This window comes from Aristolochia californica, unplaced genomic scaffold (genome assembly GCF_029961685.1).
Source record: "Aristolochia californica isolate CCGP_79_NKW_82.1479 unplaced genomic scaffold, dmAriCali1.0.hap1 SCAF_2, whole genome shotgun sequence".
NCBI classification, from domain to species: Eukaryota; Viridiplantae; Streptophyta; class Magnoliopsida; order Piperales; family Aristolochiaceae; genus Aristolochia; species Aristolochia californica.
Window position 1 is genome coordinate 7,947,486 of NW_027181881.1, and position 21,885 is coordinate 7,969,370.

The 21,885-nt window shown below is 36.5% G+C and overlaps 1 protein-coding gene and 1 non-coding gene across 2 annotated transcripts; one reads left to right on the forward strand and one right to left on the reverse strand.

Moving 5' to 3' along the window:
• The first annotated feature begins 1,085 nt into the window (after window positions 1-1,085).
• LOC137955957 (protein CANDIDATE G-PROTEIN COUPLED RECEPTOR 2-like) lies at window positions 1,086-5,437 on the forward strand. Its single transcript, XM_068803197.1, has 6 exons — window positions 1,086-1,490; window positions 2,502-2,696; window positions 4,173-4,335; window positions 4,463-4,565; window positions 4,653-4,734; window positions 5,097-5,437. Exons 1-6 carry the CDS (start codon window positions 1,224-1,226, stop codon window positions 5,172-5,174), a joined length of 888 nt encoding a protein of 295 aa, XP_068659298.1. The 5' UTR covers window positions 1,086-1,223; the 3' UTR covers window positions 5,175-5,437.
• A 10,229-nt stretch (window positions 5,438-15,666) lies between these two features.
• Window positions 15,667-15,773, reverse strand: LOC137957409 (small nucleolar RNA R71). Its single transcript, XR_011113376.1, has one exon. It is a non-coding gene; the product is annotated as a small nucleolar RNA R71 (small nucleolar RNA).
• Window positions 15,774-21,885: the final 6,112 nt, after the last annotated feature.

Here is a 21,885-nt window from a genome sequence, read left to right on the forward strand (position 1 = left end):
TCTAGGGGGTTAGGGTGTTTGGAATTGTCTTGAAAATGGAATTTAATTCTAAATCAACATTGATTCTTGAGTTAGCATGTTTGAAGTTAATTGTGAAAGACTATTTTCCAAAAGTTTCTACATTTTCAATAACAAAGAAAATTGAATTCAGTTATCCAATAATTAAAATAGAATTCTAGAGAGAGAAGAAAAATATGAAAAATTAAATTTAGGCCTTTTTTTTATAATGGTAAAACTATTTTAATAATAAAATAATAAATTCATAATTAATATATGAAATTTTAATTATTTAAAAAATTCGGTTAAATTTTTACTTATATTATTTTAAATTTAAGATGAAATTTTATTTTAATTATTGAAAATAAAATTAACTTAAATGATTAAAATATCATAATATAATTCTAAATTTTAGATTCTATAATTTATATAAAAATTTCAATAAATAATTAAATTATGATATATTAATAATTTAAATCATTTAAATAATAAATTAAATAAAGATAATGATATTTTTATTACCGTACATTTATTATATAATAAAATTATCACAATAACTATAAAAATATATTATTATGTAATAATTATTGTAATAAGTTAGTAATTACATTAGGTATATTTTAGCTTTTTTAGACTTTAGTAACTAAGTTAATTTATTTAACTCAGCTTAATCTAAATTAACACACTCAGTTATCTTAATAATTGAATAATTATAATATTTAAATCATTTAAAATATATTTAACTTTACTAAATAAACACTCTTATTAAGTTAATAAATTTTAAAATTATAATAGAATTTTTAATTAATAGAATTTAAAAATATCTATATTGGAAATTTAACAAAATTTTCTTTATTGTTATATAGATGAATTAATATGATAAAGTTGTAAGATAATAATATTTTAAATAATTTAAAAGTTAAAACAATTGCACTTACAAAAAACAAGTGAAAACATGTAACGACAAGTACAAAAGCAAGGACTTCAAGGACATTTTAGTCTTTTCGAATTTTCTCCGTGCCTTAACGGCAGAAACTTTTTATATATAGGCACCAAAAGCTAGGGTTAGGGTTAAAGATGCACGAAATCTAACTCCTCCTTGTTTCATCATTTGTGCAGTGGTTGTCGGTTGAAGGGTCTTAAAATTTCCACTGCAGATTCAGAGGTGCCGGCTCTCAGCCTCAACTTAGGGTTGAGATGGTGCGTTCATCCATGAATGATAGCAGATGAGGGAAATTGTGGAGGTTGCGGAGGCTCCTCTTCCGATCCTTGCTGTGTCGGACTTTAAACTTTCTGGTTGGATTTCCGTTTGCCATGGAGTGTGGTATAACATAGCTCTGACAGTTCCTACGGCAATTTTTCTTGTGTTTTTGCTTTATCAATCGAGAAAAAGCTACTGGAAGCTTTCTTATGGCCGGTCATATATTATGATCGCCTATTATGGGCTCCTCTGGCTTGTTAGCGTTCTAAATTTCGTGTGGTGCATTCTGCAGGTAAGATTTTTTTTTTTCTTCCATTAGACTGGTTGGATCTGCATCGGATGCTTATTGAACATGAACGTTTTGTGTATTAGATTCCTTTTTTTTTTGTTGAATAATGATGTGTTTTGGAAGACTTTACTATCCTTCCTTGCGTATCTCTGTCTTTATTTTTCGTAATTGAATCAAAATGTGCTATGCTGCTTTTTTTGGAAAATACAAATTCGAAAACTGTGAAGGCCTAGAGTTCGTTATTTCAGGTGAATTGCAAGTATATTAAATTTATAAGGAATCATGTTTTATTTCGAATGAGCAGTTTGGGAAGCCATTGCTAGGATGTAATTTAAAATAAATTGGTTTATTTCAGGTGAATTGCAAGTATATTAAGTTTATAATGAATCATGTTTCATTTCGAATTAGGAGTTTGGGAAGCCATTGCTAGGATGTAATTTAAAATAAATTGGTTTATTCCTGGAATGTTCAAAATTAAAAGCGTTTTTGGATATTCTATGAATGAAGGTAAGGCTCTCGTCTCTATGTGAGAGCCCCTATTTTCTTTTTATGGGTACTTGTTGTTGCATTTGATTCCTCCTGGATCTTCCATTTTGATCTCAAATTCATTGATTACATTTGTTGTGGAAATGTTTACTTTAAGCAACCAGTTAATAGAAAAAGGATTGGGGTCTTTTCGTTGAGGATTTTTTTTTTGTGTTTATTGTAAAATGCTTCATGTACCTACTGGTTTGTCTTTTTGGAACTTTTTGAGCAGTATAACGTTTGGAAATTTCTTTCAATTTAGTTTCAGCTCTACTTCTGGTATATGTGTGTGATGATTTGTTTTAGTTTATAGCATCCTTGCTGGTAATGATTCCCATCTGTAAGGCTAGGTTTGCTTTTTATTTTCTTGTGTTTCTTCTTTTGCTTTCTAGGCCTGATGTTTCTTTTCCTTCTAGTTTGCCAAAATTATCTATCTTTATATCTGTTTTTGCATTGAAGCTAGTTACTTACTACTTAAGATGAAAACAGGCATGGCAATGTACACCTGGAAAGGAGTTCTCTTGGAATATTCTCTCACTGCTGACAACGTCTGGAATGTTGTTTTTGGAGGTCAGCTTGGTGGCATTTTTACTTCAGGGCAACAACCACACAAGTGGGCTGGAGACTCTAACCCGTACATTTGTCATCTCGGGCATCATTGTTGGTGTAGATATATTTCTTAAGGTAGTTATTATTGTACTTATTATTTTTTTTCCTTGTTTGCAATATATATCTTGTGAGCACTAATTCCTGGCTGTATGAAGAAATTCAGTACAGTGATTATACATAATTCTTCTAGTTGAAAGCAAGTGTAATTCTTCAAGCCTGTTCTCTAGTCATGTATGACCTTTGGATCAGTGGTAGCAAGGGAGCGTTTCTAGTGGATCATTGGTTCAAGTTTCACCAGGCGTTGGGTGTGGTGTGCATGTGTAATCAATATGCAAAAAATGTATGCAGTTTTTATTTGACAAGTGAAGCTCCCATTGGTGGGATACTTCGAATATATTACACTTTTTTTTCCTCTCTTATAGCTAAAGAAGGTATTTGTCTCTTTAGATGATGTTGAGCCTGGTTAAAACAATTTTCTTGTAGTAGTGTTGAGACATCTCAAATATGGTAGATCCTACAACCTTTCTCTTCCTTTAGAATAATTGACGTTTATCTCCATGCTTTACATATTTCTACTTTTCGGTTCCTTTTTTTTCTCTTTTTTAGTTTTTATTTTTAGATGTGGCAATAGCAAGCTGTCACTTTTTTCAACAAATTCATAACCATCTGCTAAATTGACAACTCTGTCCTTGAATTCCTTACCCAGCCTGGAATCCTGTATTGGCATGAGCACACTTGGAGTTCATTCCCGTATTTATGGAACTGCTTCCTCACATTTAAACCATGAGTCCAGGTGGAAATGCCTTAACTTTTTAAATGCAAGTCCTTGATAAAACTTCCTTCACATTTTAGAGTGTGAGTCCAGGGTCTGCTTATGGAATCATGCCCATTTTTTCTTGCTTTTGTAAGAAGTAATTTTACCACTTCTTTTTAATGCGCCTTAGGCCGAGCGCTTCCTCCTTGAGTAATGGGGTGGCGTGGTATTCCACGGGAGAGGTTATTATTCGTGGCACACAAGTTTGTGTGATAGGCGCAAATTAGCTCATGGGGTTCCCTTGGCCGCTTTTCTGCTATGATTTGCTGTTAGAGCGAGGGGTCTACCCGACATTCAATCCCGTGCAACTCTCAACAGTTTTTTCTTTTTTAATGTTTAGATATGTCGTATTTAATTACTTCTTTTGGTCCTGCTTGTGCCTTTGGGAACTATAGTTATCCATGACTGTTCTCCTTGAGCTCTCAGGCTTTTGAGTTTTGCGTGTTTGTGTATTTGTATATTAACAAATTCATATGATAACTAGGGAATATATAATTTGTGGCGATGATGTGCTTTCTATTTTCTAGTAGTAGATTTTGTGTGCTGAACTGTGCACTTTGACATCATGAAGCAACATATGCTGCATATTGAGAAAGTGGATCATAAAATATTTGAGTAACAAATGTATTATCTGATACGATGGGCATCTTTGAGATAGGTTTTAAAATAAATATGTTTTGCTTGCGGGTAACTGACAATTTCATCTTCTGAAATTATTTCCTTGGCTTAATGAACAGACAATCTATGTGTTTGGTTTTGGGGTAGATTTGTTCATAGATAGCAATGAAAAGACAAGTCTGGTGAAGTGGGGCTTGTGGATTGTCCACAAGCTGTTACTTACTGCAACCTATGGCATCATTTTGCTAATGCACCACTCTAAATGGCGAGAGAGGTTGCCAGGTAATTGTTCTCTCATTTTGCTTTTGAATTTGGCTGTCCTCTCTCTATATATCTATTTTCCTTTCTAGTCACACAACTTTATATACTTATAATTTTGTTTGCCGTAATGCTTCTTCATTTTTTGCAGCAAGACCTGCGTTTTACAAGTACATCTCTATGATGTTCACATTCAATGCAGTAGCCTTATTTGCATGTTTGCTCATGCAAAATGGAGCTGATTTTGGGTTCTGGTACTGGAATTACTGTTACATATAGTAGCACCAACTTCTGGAAACTTTTTAAAGCTGGTGTTTCTCATTTTTTCTTCTTCTTTTCAGGTTGTATAATGTAACTGTGATATGCTATCATGCCTTTTATCTTCCCTTCATATACATAACGTTCTTGGCAGATTTTTTCCAGGTCTGCTTCTTTAACTTGGTAAACCATGTTCTTGTTTAATTTTTGTCTCTGTGGTCCAACTGGTCTGGTAGCTAGGAATTTAGGTTTCGATATCTTTATTTCTCTAAATAAAGGTAATGAGAGATGTATGAAACTTGTTACTGGACTAGTGGTAGTGTCATTTTACAACGTTGCATTTCTTTCATATCAAGTCTCAGTAGCCAGATATGAGTCAAGATTATTTTGACATCATTATTTCTACGGTGCAATCGCATTTCTTGATTTTCTTCATTCACGCACAAATATGTGAAGATACTAATAAATCAGTGATTTTTGACGTATTGTAATACAGCTAACCGTTGTTTTTGCATTGTGTTGTATAGGAGGAAGATTTTCACTTAGAGAATGCATACTATTCTGAGATGAAAGATGCCGGTTTCTTCGATGCTGATTGGGGTTAGTTATTGTTGTTACAAGACATGTTTGTTGTCTCTGGTGTATGTATAACCATCGTGATTCTGACATCACTCTTGTAAATTAATGCAAATAGATCTATCGAGAAGTTGCTTGTTGTCATTTGTAAATTGGTTACGTCATTGGATGTATTATATTCTAACTTATAGACAAATAAGGGAATCTTGCTACCGCTGTCAGAAATAGTTTCCCACTTCATTCTGCTGATGAACAGTGTATATTATTATTTGGAAGTAGTAGTTATAGGAAAGGAGGTAAGAGTATCTTTAGGAACACCTCTTCTCCTAATACGGTGCTTTTTTTCAGCCCTCTTCTCTTTTATGGAAAGGGGCCATGATAGCCTTCATCTACTTTTGGAGACTGGAATTTTTGAGGAAATGGAGGATACAGAAAATTGTCTTCTGCTTCTGTTTGTTCCACTTTCTCTTTGATTAACTTATGTCGCTTCATTTGTTCCACTTTTTCCTCCAACCAAAGTAGCAAAACTTCCCATTGCTCAGTTCTCTCCAATATAGAGGATTTCGTAGTTGCATCAACTTTGATGTCTAAAGTACTTTATATCTTTGTGTTTTTACAAAAAATAAAGTATAAAAATAAAATCAATGAAAATATCATCTGAAGTATATTAGGCAGTGTTGGAAGATAGGTTCAAACCCACACGACCAAGAAATGCTCACATACTTAAGAGTATTATAAAATAGGTTACATAACCAAGGAAAACCCACAAGATGGGCCCAAGGATATAAAAAGTAGGACCCATCATGATTACCACAAACTTGTATCCTTATCACATAAGTTGGAAAATCAAGAAAGACTTACAAAGACATCTTTATCTTATGGTTACGTCCTAGAAGAGTTGTAATTTGAGTTATGTTTGTCTTTTATCTATATTGAGATATTTAATTATACTAGGATTTATCTTTAAGTATAAGAATTTGGCTGTAATTGGGACAAAGGTAGTTTTATTGTAATTGGACTCTACTATCTTCCTCTATTATAAATAGAGGTTCATGTACTCTGATTATAATAAGTTAATGAAGTCAATGAAGTATTTATCTTTTCCATAAATTCAACATGGTATCAGAGTAGGTTCTGTGAGTTGTTTTGGTCAACCCACAGAGTTAATGTGATTATTTTATCTAAACCCTAAGTCTATGTTCTTATTTCTTTTTCTGTCCCTACACCCATTAGTTTTCTTTGCGTTTTCACCTCTGAGCTTTACATATTGAAAATTATATATTGCCTGAAAGATATTTGAGTATACTTTCTAAAGAAAAACGATTTTTTCCAATCGGAGTTATCTACAGAGAGATATCAATATTTGAATGAACAAATGTCAGGTTTCAAAAAGGTTCGAGCAACAACAACAAACTTCCGCTTCCGAGGTACTTTATGCTAACAAGAACTAGACTTTGTATGGATAAATATATATCCGAAGAAAGATATGTAAGTCTATTCTTTTACCTATTCAACCAATTTTTTATCTGAGTTATCTACAAAGATAAATCGATATTTGAAGAAGAAAATGTCAGATTACAAAAGAGGTTCGAGCAGCAACAGAAAACTTCAACTTCCGAGGTATTTTATGCTGTAAAGAAAGAGATTTTATATGGAGAATTATATATAAAAAGAAATATATGTAAGTCTATTTTCTTACCTATTCAACCAATTCTCTATATGATTTTTTTGTAAGGAGATATCTTGGAAGAGTCAATGGTCATTCTAGAAAAAAAGGAGAAATAGTAGTTAGTTGGGCCAGATGACAGAGACAGAAATATATCAGATTATTTATCTTTTTTAAATTATATTTTATGAAGTGAAGTATACTTAGATGAAAGTTATTTAAGTTTAGTTTCAGATGAAGAAAACTTCATGACAATCTGATCTATATTTAAAGATATATTAGCATTAGAAGAATCAAAGGTCATGTTGGTATTTTGTTGCATTGAAAAATCCGAATTAAGCTCATTCTTTTGCATCATTTTTTGAGTTGATATATCAGGAAAATATCTCACTTCTCCCTGGTTTTAAAACTTATCTATACATCTCTGTTATTTGGGCTTATGGCTACATCTATGATATTTGGTTCAAGCTGAGATCATTGTCATTACTTCCTAGCATGAGGGGGAGAAGTAGAATAAGTACAATGAAGATGTATTTTATTCCATATGTTGTGGATAAGTTTTATGTGACCAAAATATTCAAGAAAAGGGGAGCACAAAAGATGAAGCTTATACATCTAAGAAAAAATATTTATTATCGGATTATGATTATTAATGGGTCCTCCTATAAGGTTTATTATTTTGGTTCGTGTTATGTGTTGGAAGATGGTCGTGTTACATTACAATTATTACTATTATGTCTCTTTGGATGAGACATTATTATTGAAGAAGAGGTGGCCTTAGTACCTTTTCTCATACTATAATTTATTTGACTCTAAAAAATATCACGGTTGGGACACCATGAGAGTCGGTGCCCGGATTGGGACACCATGATTAATTGAACTCTAAAAAATATCACGATTGGGATAACATGAAAGTCGGTGTCCAGATTGGCACACCATTACAAATAAACCCACTACCCTCCTGTAATGGCTTTTATTACTCATACTACTAGAGAGTCATTGTCTTGTGGAGGGACACGATGGTGAAAACTTCAGAGCAATGCCGATAGACACACTACCTACAGAAGACGAAGTGTGCCCTACATCTAGCATTAGGACTGGTGTATAGAGCAATGTTTTACCAGCTAGGAGTGATTTTTATTCTCACTTATATTATGCCAGCATGGCCTCATGGAAGGTCGCAACAGCGTGAGGGGGAGTGTTGGAAGTCGAAGGCATATTGGAAGATGTATTATTTTATACAAAAAAGATTATATACATCATTTGTAGCAAGCTGGGAGTTCATGTTATTCTCTCACCCCCCAGCTCGAGGGGGAGTGTTGGAAGATAGGCCCAAGCCCACACGACCAAGGAAGGCCCACATACCTAAGAATATTATTAGATGGGTTACACGACCAAGAAAGGCCCACAAGAAGGGCCCAAGTACATAAGAAGTAGGACCCACCATGATTACCACAAGTTTGTATCCTTATCACATAAGTTGGAAGATCAAGGACTCACAAAGGCATCTTTATCTTATGGTCACATCCTAGAAGAGTTATAGTTTGAGTTATGTTTGTCTTTTATCTATATCGAGATATTTAATTATACTAGGACATCTTTAAGTATAAGAGTTTGGGTGTAATTGGGACAAAGATAGTTTTATTGTCATTGGACTTTACTACCTTCCTCTATTATAAATAGAGATTCATGTACTTTGATTATAATAAGTTAATGAAGTCAATGAAGTATTTATCTTTTCCATAAATTTAACAGGCAGTATGTCATAACAAATAATATGTTACCAAAGCAAACTCTTCTCAACATGTGTAGACACTTCCATTCGTTTACGTCCGTTGTCTCAAGTCTACCCACTTGATGATAGCAATGCTGTCACATTTTTATATTATTTTTCATGTTTTTTTTATGATTAATAACATTACCTTTTGTCTTTTCTCTTCTCATTTTATATTAAAATTTTCATAATACTCTATGCTATGCATCACTTTTCCATTGGCCATTTCCTAAGTTGCATCTTTTATAGACTTCCTCTCACAAGATAATAAGTATAGTCATATCATGATGAGGAGTCCATGTTTCATATGGTCATCGTAGCACTTAGTACTTCCTTTTGACATCTATAAGATAATATATGATGAATTTTACCAAACTCATTTGTCTTAAAACAAGCATTAAGCACATCACATTAGAGAAACATATCAAACCCGTAATATTTTAAGAAAATAAAATTTTAAAAAGTAGGCATGAATGTAAGAAAACATTAAAATAATGTTACAACAGTATAGTAAATCTCTGAATAATTCCTTTGATTCTACCAACACTCATTTATTGTAGGACTTTGAATGCTTGTTAGAGATGAAACACTCATTTTTGCAATCACATATTACTCTAATTTGTTGCTCTCTCTTAGTTTCAATCATGGGTTAGAATTGTTGTGGGTTGTAAAGAAGGCAAATGATGACCAAGGACCTGGGATTAATTGTTAACATAGAGTGAAATCTACAAAGTTGACATTTTTGAGACGATCGAATGTAATTACAAAGAGAAAAAGAAATACAAACTATGAAATTCCGCATGAGGGGTTAGATAACCTTAAGAGCTGCAATCAACTGAACTTCACATCATTGCAGAGAATTGCAAAGCTCAGTCTATTGCAAAAAGCTAATTAGCAAGACTAGGTGTATTGTGCGAAAGATAAGTTCACACCAGAGCTTGAAAATAGAAAATAAAAAGAAAAGAAAAATATGCATTTAAATATAGAAATGAATTAAGACAAAGAGAAAATTGGAGTTTGAAGTTTGAAGGAATCAAAAAGATTAGATTAGTAATTAGAAAAATCAAGCCACAAAAGCAGTTATACTGTACAGAGAAGTAAATCCCTGTTAGGCTTTTTGTGAGGGCGGTTTTAAGATTTTGGTGAAATATAGTCCAAATCCTATAAATTGGACTGACGCTCGTGAGCAAAAAACTTGTTTTCTTTTTCAAATAAAAATGAGCAACTGAAAGATCACTTGTAAGAAGTTCCAAGTGTCAATTGGTTAAAAGTTTGGTCAGAGAAAACTAACTCGAAAAATATGCAGAAATTTAGAAAAATGGAAAATCAATGGTTAAGACTTCAAAGAGAATGGTAAACCAAAGATTGCAATTCATGAAAACTAATAGGATTCCATGAAAATATCATCAAAAGCATCATGCCTTAAAATAAAAGTAGAAGGCCTTGAAATTAAAGTAGAAATGGAGGGAGCTAGGAAAACTATGATTTTTCTCATATCAAAGAGCTAAAAATTGGAGTATTTATAGCTATATTAGAAGATTTCTTCTCTAGAAGCAAAAAATAAAAATAAAAATTGTTGTGTTGAAAGACACCCACATGTGTAGGGGTGGCATAGCTAGTAAATAAGGAGAACTTTCATAAAGATGACATATAATTATAATTATGCAAGTTAGTGTATTTCCTCTTATGTCTTTTTTCCTTTTGAAGCATGTAAACCTAAAGGAATTGTAGTCATTGTAAACACTCTCTACAACTATAAATACAACATCAAGGAATGTGATAGAACATTCAAGACTCTTCCTCTTGGCTCGAATTCGTCCTTACACCTCTCTCTCTCTCTCTCTTTTCCTTTTCTTTATATCCCTTAGTTTTTTCTTTCCTCTCTCCTAAGCGCTAGACTTCCTCTTTTATCTTTCCCTTGAGATCTCTTGTAGTTATGTGTTAGCCCCAAAAATCAATGTGGTATCAGAGAGGGCAAAGATCTGAGATTGAAAAGAAGACGAAGATGGAGAAGAAAGGGAGGAAAAAGAAAAAAAATATATAAAAAAGGAAAAAAAAGGGGGAGTTTCTCTTTTTTCCCTTTAGTCCACTTTCCTAATTCTTGTTTTTCGTTGGTTTTCTGACTCTCTTACGCATACGTTTTATATGGTAATTATATTTCGTTGGAATATATATGAATATAATTTCCAACTCAAAAATAATTTTTGCATCCTAGCATTTCAAGCTCCAACAACTCATCTCTTATGCATCGAAAGATTGGGGACTTGGAAATCACTAGAGAAAGCAAGTTTCCTTTTTTCTTATTATATTTTTCAATTATTGTACCAAGAGTGTTCTAGAATCTGGAATCTAGAAAGGGAAGGTTGAGAAACCACTTAGTCCAACAACACATACCCATAACCGGTGTTGGATTCTTAGCGTATGATGAAAGCAACTTCTTATTGTATGTGTGAAGGATTTGCTCTCGAGAAATTTCTTCGTAGACTTTGGATGAAGCTGTTAAACTATATGATACTCATACATGGATGAGCATTTGTAGTGGCTTCACATTGCTTTAAGTATATGATGTAAAATCTTTTTACTAAAAGAAGTAAACATAGGTTGAGTTTGGGTATTTTTTTTTAAAAGAAACATTAATTATAAGAATATAATTTCTTTTTTTATGTCTATAATAATGTCTTATTTTTATTATAAATTAATATAAATAATAAATAAATATATAAAATAAAATAATAAATAAAAATAAATGTATAATAAAAATATTATTTTATTTCTTATTTTTAATTAATTTTATAATTATACCAAATATTAATTTATTTTCGTTTTAGAAATACATGAGATAAAAATAAATATAAAATGAATAAAATACGTTAATGTATTTAAATTTAAGTCTAGTTATTTTTTTTAAAGTCAAACTATTTATGAAAATTCTATTTATTTTATTGCATTTACAATAGTGCAATATTTTTATTTTATCATTAAAATTATATAAAAATAGGACAAAAGTCAAATGAACATCAATTATAAGTGTATGAAAAATTATAAATTCTTAAGTTCTTCCTATTTTTAATAGGACGGTTTCTAGATAAGGCCTTTGATGATGAATTCCATGTATAACCACTTGGAAGTTATATTTTCAAATATACCCTAATTCATAATAGCCAACAAAACCCCCCCTTCCTCTCTCCCATTCTATGAGTGTACAAATGAGAGAGGAGAGAGGAGAGGAAGGGGAAGGCGTCTTCCCCTCTTTTTACAATCAAGGACGGAGTCTCCACTCCCTTCCTAGACTGAAATAGGGGGACAAGCAATGACTCCTTCCCTAGTTTCCTCTAAGAGAGGAGAGAGGAGAGGAAGGGGAAGACATCTTCCTGTTAGGATCCTCATGAGCCATGGATCTTGTCACCCTCCTCTCTTCTCTTCCTTCCATTACCTTGCTTGACGTTGAGATGGAATGAGGGAATGATGAAGATTGAATTTCGGAAAGGAGAATTGGGGAAAAACGGGAGAGAGAGCTTGAAGGAGCTCTTGACCTGTTTATCTAATTTACTCTAGAAAAAGTAAACTCAATTCATATCTCTCATTAGCCCAGTCATCCCCTTAAATAGGGTTGAGGACGTCCAAAACACTAAAGACTCCTTGGGTCAATGGTTCAAACCAATAAATGCTAAACCAACCCAAACCAAAGACAAAACCAAACCAAAAACAATTACATGGAAATTGAAAAACACATTCATTAATTCCTACGCCTGTTGGTAACTTGTGATGCTATAGAGTCCATAACATCACCCCCCCTCCTGGAGAAAGAGCTTGTCCTCAAGCTCGAAGGAAGGATATAAGAGTTGAAATGCTGATAACGGCTCCCATGTGGTGTCGCTGGGGTTGGCATCTGCCCATTGGACGAGAATTTCCCAATCACCTTAAATGTGGCGTGCGTTTACCACTTGAACTGGAATAGAGAGGACTCTGCCCTCATGTAGTGGCGGCAGTGGAGTGTGCAGTAGGGGCGAGTCACCCTGGAAGGGCTTCAATTGGGAGACGTGAAATACATTATGGATCTTTGATTCCTGTGGTAGCTGCAAGCGGTATGCCACGGGCCCAATTTTGTCCAACACCTGAAATGGACCATAATATTTTGGAGATAGCTTATGGCGCTTGGATGCAATCATAGACAGCTGGCGGTAGTATTGAAGCTTTAACCACACATAGTCTCCAGGGAAATAAGATACCTCCCAGTGCTTCTTATCATAATAGCGTTTCATAGAGTGTTGGGCCTCCTATAGATGAGCACGTACCTCAGTGAGCATAGCGTCTCTTTCAGCTAACGCTTGGCCCAAAGTGATGACTTTGGATGCCCCTGATTCATATGGTAACAGACGTGGTGGATCTCTGCCATAAACGACCCTGAAAGGTGTAGTTCCCAGTGCTGTGTGGTAAGATGTGTTATAGCAAAATTCTGCCCAAGAAAGCCATTTCACCCACCGTCTAGGTGCGTCCCCCACAAAACAACGAAGATACATTTCAATCGTGAGATTGACGACCTTTGTTTTTTCGTCCGTTTGTGGATGATATGCAGACGAAAATGCCAATTGGGTGCCCTATAATTTGAATAATTCCTTCCAAAACATACTGGTAAAAATGGCATCCATGTCACTGATAATGGATGAGGGAATTCCATGTAATCGAACAATGTTGTCCATAAATAATTGAGCGACCTGAGCAGCAGTATATGGATGCGCCAAAGCAATGAAGTGACCATATTTTGAAAACCGATCAACGACAACGAATATCACAGATTTACCTGATGAAACGGGAAGGCCAGAAATGAAGTCCATGGAAATGTCGGACCAGATTTGAGATGGTAGTTGCAGAGGTTGCAGTAGGCTGTCGGACTTAAAGATTCGGCCTTGTTTCATTGACAAATCTGACAAGCAGCTACATAATCAGCAATTGTGCTCTTCATGCCCTTCCAGTAAAAGTCCAGACTGATTCGGAAATATGTTTTCTGTCGACCCTCATGTGTGCTATCATGGATAGAGGACAGGATGGTGTGAAGAAGTGGGGATGTATGATGCATAAAGATCCTGTTTTTGTAGAGTATGAGACGATCCTGAATCCGCCAATGAGGAGTTGCTGTCCCCTGTTGAATATTCTGATATAATGACATGAGATCCGGATATTGATGTACTTTCTCACGAATAAAATCTAATACCAATGAACGTTGGTGACTGATAGCATAAACTTGTGTGGCTGAATTATCCCGACGTGATAAAGCATCAACCCCAAAATTCGAACTACCTGGCTTATAGTGAACCGTAAAATCGAAGCCCATGAGTTTAGTTACCCAATGCTGCTGTGGGGATGTGGTGAGGAGCTGTTCAAGAAGATACTTGAGGCTGTAATGATCTGTACGAATGAGAAATGGTCGTCCCCAGAGATAAGGTCGCCAATGTTGGACAACCTTGGCTAACCCAATCAATTCCCTCTCATATGCAACTAACTTATGGTGGTGTTGTCCCCACTGATGGCTGAAATAAGCAATGGGGTGTCCCAATTGTTGTAACATTGCCCCTATACCTCCCCCGGATGCATCACATTCCACCACAAAGTCTCCCTCAAAATTTGGTAATTGTAGGATTGGCACTGAGGCTAAGGCCTCCTTTAACAGGTGAAAGGCTTGTTCCGTTGAAGAAGACCAGTGGAAGGCATGTTTTTTAAGAAGATTGTTGAGTGGTGCTGCTATCTGGCCATAAGATTGGATAAATTTTTTGTAATATCCTGCTAGGCCCAAAAATCTCCTTAATGTTGTGATGGAGGTGGGAATCGGCCAATCTGTTACTGTTTGTATCTTGCTCTGGTCAACTTTCACGCTGATAGATGCCATATTCTGACATGAGAACTAGGTTAATTATAATAGAATAACCATTATAATTGTGTTATAGGTGGTTATTTATCAGTTTTTAAATGAAACGTGCATTTATTGAATTTGACATTAATCACTGTCTATATTGCATATTTTTCTCTCCTGAATTATATTTCATTGTTTTTAGGGTTTATTTCTTCCTGAAATGCTTTTTATGGATTCAATTATGGAATTTCGGGAGAATTTTGGTGGAGAAGGAGATATTTACCAAAATGCCCTTAGTGAAATGGATGTGATTTTTTAGGGAAAATCGTATTAAAACAAAGGGGCAAATTGTATTAAAAGGGAGGGGGAGCATCGACTGAAACAAAGCACCGTGGACCGAAACAGGGGAAGACCCGAGAGGATTTTGCCACCGCTAAATTATATGAACGATTCGTACGCTTGCGAGGTATAAAAGCCGATGTAATTAAATTTTACATCAAGTTTTTGGCGTCGTTGCCGGGGAGGCACGTATTAAGTGTATTTCTTTGTTCTCCATGGTCTTAGGTTAGATTTATTTTTATTTTATTTTATTTTATTTTATTTGCTTTCATAATTTTATCTTGGTGATTTTGTATGGAATTATTTTTATTTCTTCTAGTTAGTTCGTATTTTCAGTAGTGAGTTTGTTAGCTTAATTTGATTGTTCATTTTTTTTCTTTTTGTGTTTTTAGGCACGGGCGCCGCTCCCTAGGTGGACCATTAGCTCCCTTTGTTGAAGAGGTAGAACATATTTGTCGGAAAACACCCGAAGTCAAGTTAGGAGCTACGATGGCCAATCAGGGTGAACCATTACAGTCACCTGCAGCAGGTGACCGTAGAGCCCTAAGGGATTATTCTATCCCATCCCACTTCACATCACCTTCTTGCATTATATTGCCACCCACTACTGCCGCCAGTTATGAGTTGAAACCGGGTGTGATCCAACTCCTCCCTACATTCTATGGGTTGGAGAAGGAGGACCCTTATTACCACATCAAGGAATTCTTAGATATTTGTGCAACTTTCAAATTCTAGAATTTCTCAGATGACTCTATCCGGTTAAGACATTTTCTATTTTCACTTAAGGATAAGGCCAAGTCTTGGCTTAATTCCTTGGAGGTGGGTAGCATTACTTCATGGGACACATTGGTCACGAAATTTTTATCCATATACTTTCCCATTCAGAGAACTACAACCCTCAGAAGAGAAATCTCCAACTTTATGCAGCAGGAGGGTGAACACTTTTATGAGGCTTGGGAGAAATGGAAGGATTTGATCCGTAGCTGTCCACATCATGGGTTTGAAAAATGACATTTAGTGCAATACTTTTATCAAGGTCTTACACCCCAGGTTAGATCCATGGTAGATGCAACGAGTGGTGGGAGTTTGATGGGTAAGAGTGCTAGTGAGGCGTGGGTCTTCTTTGAAACGTTGAGTGATCAATCTCAGCAATGGGTTTCGTCATTTAATGTTGATAGGAGATCCCACGAATCCAAAAGAGGGGGTCTCTACAAGGTTAGTGAAACACCCATGCTCATGGCCAAGATTGAGGGGTTGACTAGAAAAATTGATGCCCTTATGGTGTCTAAGAGTTCACCTGCTCCTAACCCATCTATTGTCTGTGCCATATGCTCTGGTTCATCTCATCCCACACAAATGTGTCCATCTAGTTCATCCTACCCGCAGCTCATTGAGGACTTGAATGCAGTCCAGAATTTTCATAGACCAAACCGGAACGATCCTTTTTCGGAAACATATAATCCGGGTTGGGCTAGGCACCCAAATTTCTCATGGTCCAAGGGCTCACAGGTTGGGGGCCCTCCAGGGTTTACTCAACCCCAAGCTCCGCGCCCACACTTCACTCAACAACCATTGATTCCACAAAAACCTTCACTTGAGGATACACTTCAATTATTCATGCAGAATACACAGTCCTCCATTGCTAAACTTGAAATGCAAGTGAGTCAGTTGGCCAGCACATGAGTGAACAAGCACAAAATAGACTCCCAAGTCAAACCACTCCTAACCCCAAAAGCACACATGAGAGTGGGTTGAGTTCCAAACCCCACCATGAGCAAGCCAAAGCCATAACCACCCTTAGGAGTGGTCGTGAGTTGAACAATGGGGTAGGGACCACTAAGTCTAAGGAGTCAAAGGATGACAATGGGGACACATCATTGAGTGAAGAACCTCCAAGTTCTCCACCAACAGCCAAGCAGATCCCTAACCAAGTCCCATCAGCTCCTTATCCGCAGAGATTATCGGGCCCACCTAGGAAAGGAGATAGCATGCATGAAACGTAGGAACTGTTTAGTAAGGTTCACATTAACATTCCACTTCTTGATGCTATTAGGCAAGTCCCAGCCTATGCCCGATTTTTGAAAGACCTTTGTACACATAAGAGAAAACAACATGTTAAAAAAAAGGTCTTTCTTACTGAGAATGTAAGCTCAATTCTGAAGCACAACACTCCTCCTAAAGTTAAAGATCCTGGATGTCCCACAATTTCATGTGTCATTGGTGAACATACCATCCAGAGAGCTCTTCTTGACTTAGGGGCAAGTGTGAATTTGCTTCCTTTCTTTGTGTACCAATAATTAGGTTTGGGGGAATTGAAGCTTACTCCCATCACACTTCAACTAGTTGACCGTTCATTCAAGATACCACGAGGAATAGTTGAAGATGTTTTGATAAAAGTGGACAAATTTCTGTTCCCGTCTGATTTCATTGTTCTTGATACAAAACCAGTAGTCAATGTGACCAACCAAATTCCTGTCATCCTAGGATGTCCCTTCTTAGCCACATCTAATGCTATCATTCATTGTAAAAGTGGTGAGTTGGAGTTGTCTTTTGGAAATTTTAAGGTCTCATTGAATGTATTTAATGCCGGGCACCACCCACTTGAGTCTGATGATCTGAGTCCTGCATTTAAGATAGAGACTGTTATGCTTGATGACGAATCCACTCTTAAATCTTTTGAGTCTTGCGTAACATCTTTAGACATGGACTATTTTGATGAGGAAACATATTTCCGAGAGGTTGACTCTTTACTCAGTTCTGTACCTCTATTGGAGGAAGCTTATGAGGTTGTCACAACTGATCATCCACAGGATCTTCATCTTGACTTGGACAAACCTCTTGAAAATTCCAAGCTAGATCTTAAGCCACTTCCTCCCACGTTGAAGTATGCGTTCTTGGGGCCCATGAACTCATTGCCAGTCATTATTTCCTCTGATTTGAGTATTGGGCAGGAGGAACAATTGACTGAAGTTTTACAAGCACACAGAGAGGCATTGGGGTGGACTCTTGATGCCTTAAAACAGATTAGCCCCTCCATATGCATGCATCGTATTCATTTGGAGGAGGGGACTAAAGCCTCACATGAGATGCAACGTAGGTTAAATCCCCATATGCTGGAGGTTGTGAGAGAAGAAGTCATCAGGTTGCTTGTGACAGGAATCATGTACCCTATTTCCGATAGCACCTGGGTGAGTCCAATTCAAGTTGTCCCTAAGAAAGGGGGGATAACGATAATGAAAAATGAGAGTGGTGAATTGATTCCCACAAGAACTACCACCAAGTGGCGTGTCTGCATTGACTATAGAAAACTTAATTTCGCCACTAGGAAGGATCACTCCCACTACCTTTCATTGATCAGGTGCTAGACCGGCCACAATTTTTATTGCTTCTTGGATGGATACTCCGGCTACAATCAAATTCCCATTGCTCCAGAAGGCCAGGAGAAGACCACATTCACGTGTCCATTTGGCACCTATGCTTACAGACGCATGCCTTTTGGTTTATGCAATGCGCCCACCACTTTCCAATGGTGTATCATGAGTATCTTTTCTGACATGATTGGTGACTTTTTAGAGGTCTTTATGGATGAATTTTCTGTGTTTGGCTCTAGTTTTGATACATGTCTGCACAATCTTTCACTCGTATTGTCCCGTTGCATTAAGTCCAATTTAGTCTTGAATTGGGAGAAATGCCACTTCATGGTAAAAGAAGGAATTGTTTTAGGACATGTAGTGTCTGAGCGGGGTGTAGAAGTGGACAAAGTTAAGGTTGACCTAATTACCAATCTACCACCACCTACTTCTGTGAAGGGGGTGCGTTCTTTCCTTGGCCATGCTGGGTTCTATAGGCACTTCATTAAGGACTTTAGCAAAATTTCTCATCCTTTGACGAATTTGCTTGCTCAAGATGTTGCTTTTGCCTTTGATGATGCCTGTATTTATGCTTTTGAGACACAGAAGAAATGTTTGTCCACTGCACCCATTGTCCAACCCCCTATTTGGTCTTTGCCTTTTGAGTTGATGTGTGATGCCTCTGATTATGCATTGGGGGCTGTTTTGGGACAAAAGACGGATAAAATTCCCTGTGTCATTCAATATGCTAGCCGCACTCTTCATGATGCTCAATTGAATTATACTACCACTGAGAAGGAGTTGCTAGCTGTTGTGTTTGCCTTGAACAAATTCAGATCATATCTGTTAGGGTCAAAGGTTATAGTGTTCACTGATCATTCTGCTTTGAAGTACTTATTATCCATCAAGGACACTAAACCTCGCTTGATTAGATGGATCTTGCAATTGCAAGAATTTGACCTTGAGATTCGAGATAAGAAGGGTTGTGAGAATGTTGTTGCTGATCATCTATCTAGGATCTGTGTAGCACCTCAGGAAGGATTCCTTCCTTTAAATGAATCATTCCCTGATGAACAACTTCTCCAGGTATCCCAGTTGCCTTGGTTTGCTGACATAGTCAACTATCTTGTAACTCATAAGATTCCTGATTATTGGAGTAAACAAGATCGGTTGAAATTTTTTTCCCAAGTCAAACTCTTTTTTTGGGATGACCCTTATTTGTTCAAGGTGTGTCCTGACCAAGTCATTAGGCGTTGTGTACATGAGCAAAACTTTACCAACATTCTTGAATTTTATCATTCCCACGCATGTGGTGGACATTTTGGTGCTAGAAAGACCGCGGCTAAAGTCTTGCAATGTGGTTTCTATTGGCCTTCTTTATTTAGAGATGCCCATGAGTTTTGTTGTGTGTGTGATAGATGTCAACGGACTGGTTGTTTGTCTAGGAAGAACATGATGCCTCTTAACCCCATTCTTATTGTTGAATTATTTGATGTGTGGGGTATTGACTTCATGGGTCCTTTTCCTGTCTCGTTCGGCTATCAATACATCCTTGTTGTTGTTGAATATGTCTCTAGATGGATTGAAGCTATTGCATGTAAGACAAATGATCAAAAAGTGGTGGTAAAGTTTTTAAAAGAAAACATCTTTAATCGGTTTGGTACCCCGAGAGCGATCATCAGTGATGGGGGATCTCATTTTTGTGACAAAGCATTTGAGACCTTATTGAAGAAATATTCCATCACTCATCGGGTGTCCACTCCGTACCACCCGCAAACTTGTGGTCAAGTGGAAATCTCTAATAGGGAGATCAAACGGATTTTGGAGAAGTCGGTTCATTTTGATAGGAAAGACTGGTCCACTCGATTGGACGATGCTTTATGGGCCTTTCGAACCGCTTATAAGACTCCTATTGGGATGTCTTAATTTCGCCTAGTGTTCGGCAAAGCATGTCATCTACCTGTTGAGCTTGAGCATAGAGCTTATTGGGCCATTAAGGCTTTGAATTTTGATTTGACTCAAGCGGGTGAGGAGAGAAAATTGCAATTGAATGAGTTGGAGGAGATACGTCATGATGCTTATGAGAATGCCAAACTGTATAAGGAGCGAACAAAGCTTTTACATGATAAATCTATTTTTCGCAAGTCTTTTACTGTTGGGCAGAATGTTTTACTTTATAACTCACGATTGCATTTGTTTCCAGGGAAGCTAAGATCCAGGTGGTCCGGTCCATTTGAAGTTACACAGGTGTTTCCTCATGGCGCTATTGAGATCCACAATCACGGAGGCGGGTCTGTCTTCAAAGTTAATGGTCAGAGGCTCATACCGTATCTTGAGAATGTCCCCACATCGGAGGAGGTGATGGTGATTTTCTTGGAGGAACCTGTCATTTCATCTTGAATGCGTCAGAGTCTTGCTTACGACTATAAACTTAGGACATTGTGGGCAATCCCCACGTTTCTATCCCTTTGTACATTACAGTTTTATTTTTGGTTTATTCATTCTTATTTGGGATAACCTTTGGTGTACTCTGGTCTTGATTGATTGGAGGTCCCCCGGTGATGTCGGCCCCATCAAGGACTCGGGGTACTCTCTTGCCAGCTGAAGAGCATAAATGGTTCCGGTAGTCGATGACCAGACTTTTGGTCCCTAGTTTGAGAGGTCTGTACTCAAACAACCGTTCTGGGATTGACCAGTTCGATCTTGAAGTATTGAATGAAAACCTTATGGTGAGTAACTTAAGGACGTGTGTTCAGCGCGTGATTCCTGTTGCCTTCAGTGGCCAGTCACACGGAGATTTCTTCAAAGTGTGATGTGGGATAGCGGTTTCATCTACGGATGATTACCTACGGGTACGGCGGATACGAGTAAACCTTCTTCGAGGGAGACCATGTATCATTTCTGGGGGTCTTTATTGACTTTTCGGTATTATTGTTGATGACCAAACACATATGGTTCCACCTATGGATTTAGGAGCCCTGAGGGAGCTTAACCCTTACTCTTCTGGAGTATAACTAGCTAAGCTATTATTCCTTTTTGTAGTCGTTTTGGTGTTTTAACTTTTCCCCATTGAAGACAATGTCAGGTTTAGGTTTGGGAGAGGAACGACTCTTTTATGTCTTAGCAATAATTTTCTTTTGATTTCTGTTTTTGGTTTTCAAATTACTCTTAGTATGTGGTTAACGTTAGTAGAGTTAAAATAAGTTGCTCAAATGTGTTTCAAAAATTTTCGTAAAACTGTGTAGAATATACCTATTAGAAATCTGATATCATTTGTTGTGATCCATGAGAATTCAGTGGGATAACTTACTATTGCATTAGACTTGGAACTTAGTTGCAAAAGAGAACATGTAAATCTAGTGTTGATCTATGTTAGTCTGAATAGTCTTGTATGCCTGTTTGAATTCATTCCTTTTTATACCTCAGTAAAATTCTTTGTTGTAATGTATGAATGCAAATGGAAATGTTCTTGCTTGCAAAAGACAGATAACTTCAGAAACAGCCTGGGCAAACCCAGGGACATGCACCGGAACAGTCGGTTACTTAAAAATAAGTGCATGTGCAGTGAAGACGAATACAAAATGGTGGTAATACCAAAAGTATTCAGTGAAACAAAAATTACGCTGGTAATAGCAAAAGTGCGTTGGTAATAGCTTAAAATGGTTTTAAATCTGGAAGTAATGAGTTTCCTTAACTTTGATGATGAATAGTAATTTGAATGAAGTTGCAGGTCAAGATTGAAATTGGTATATTTCTTTTGTGA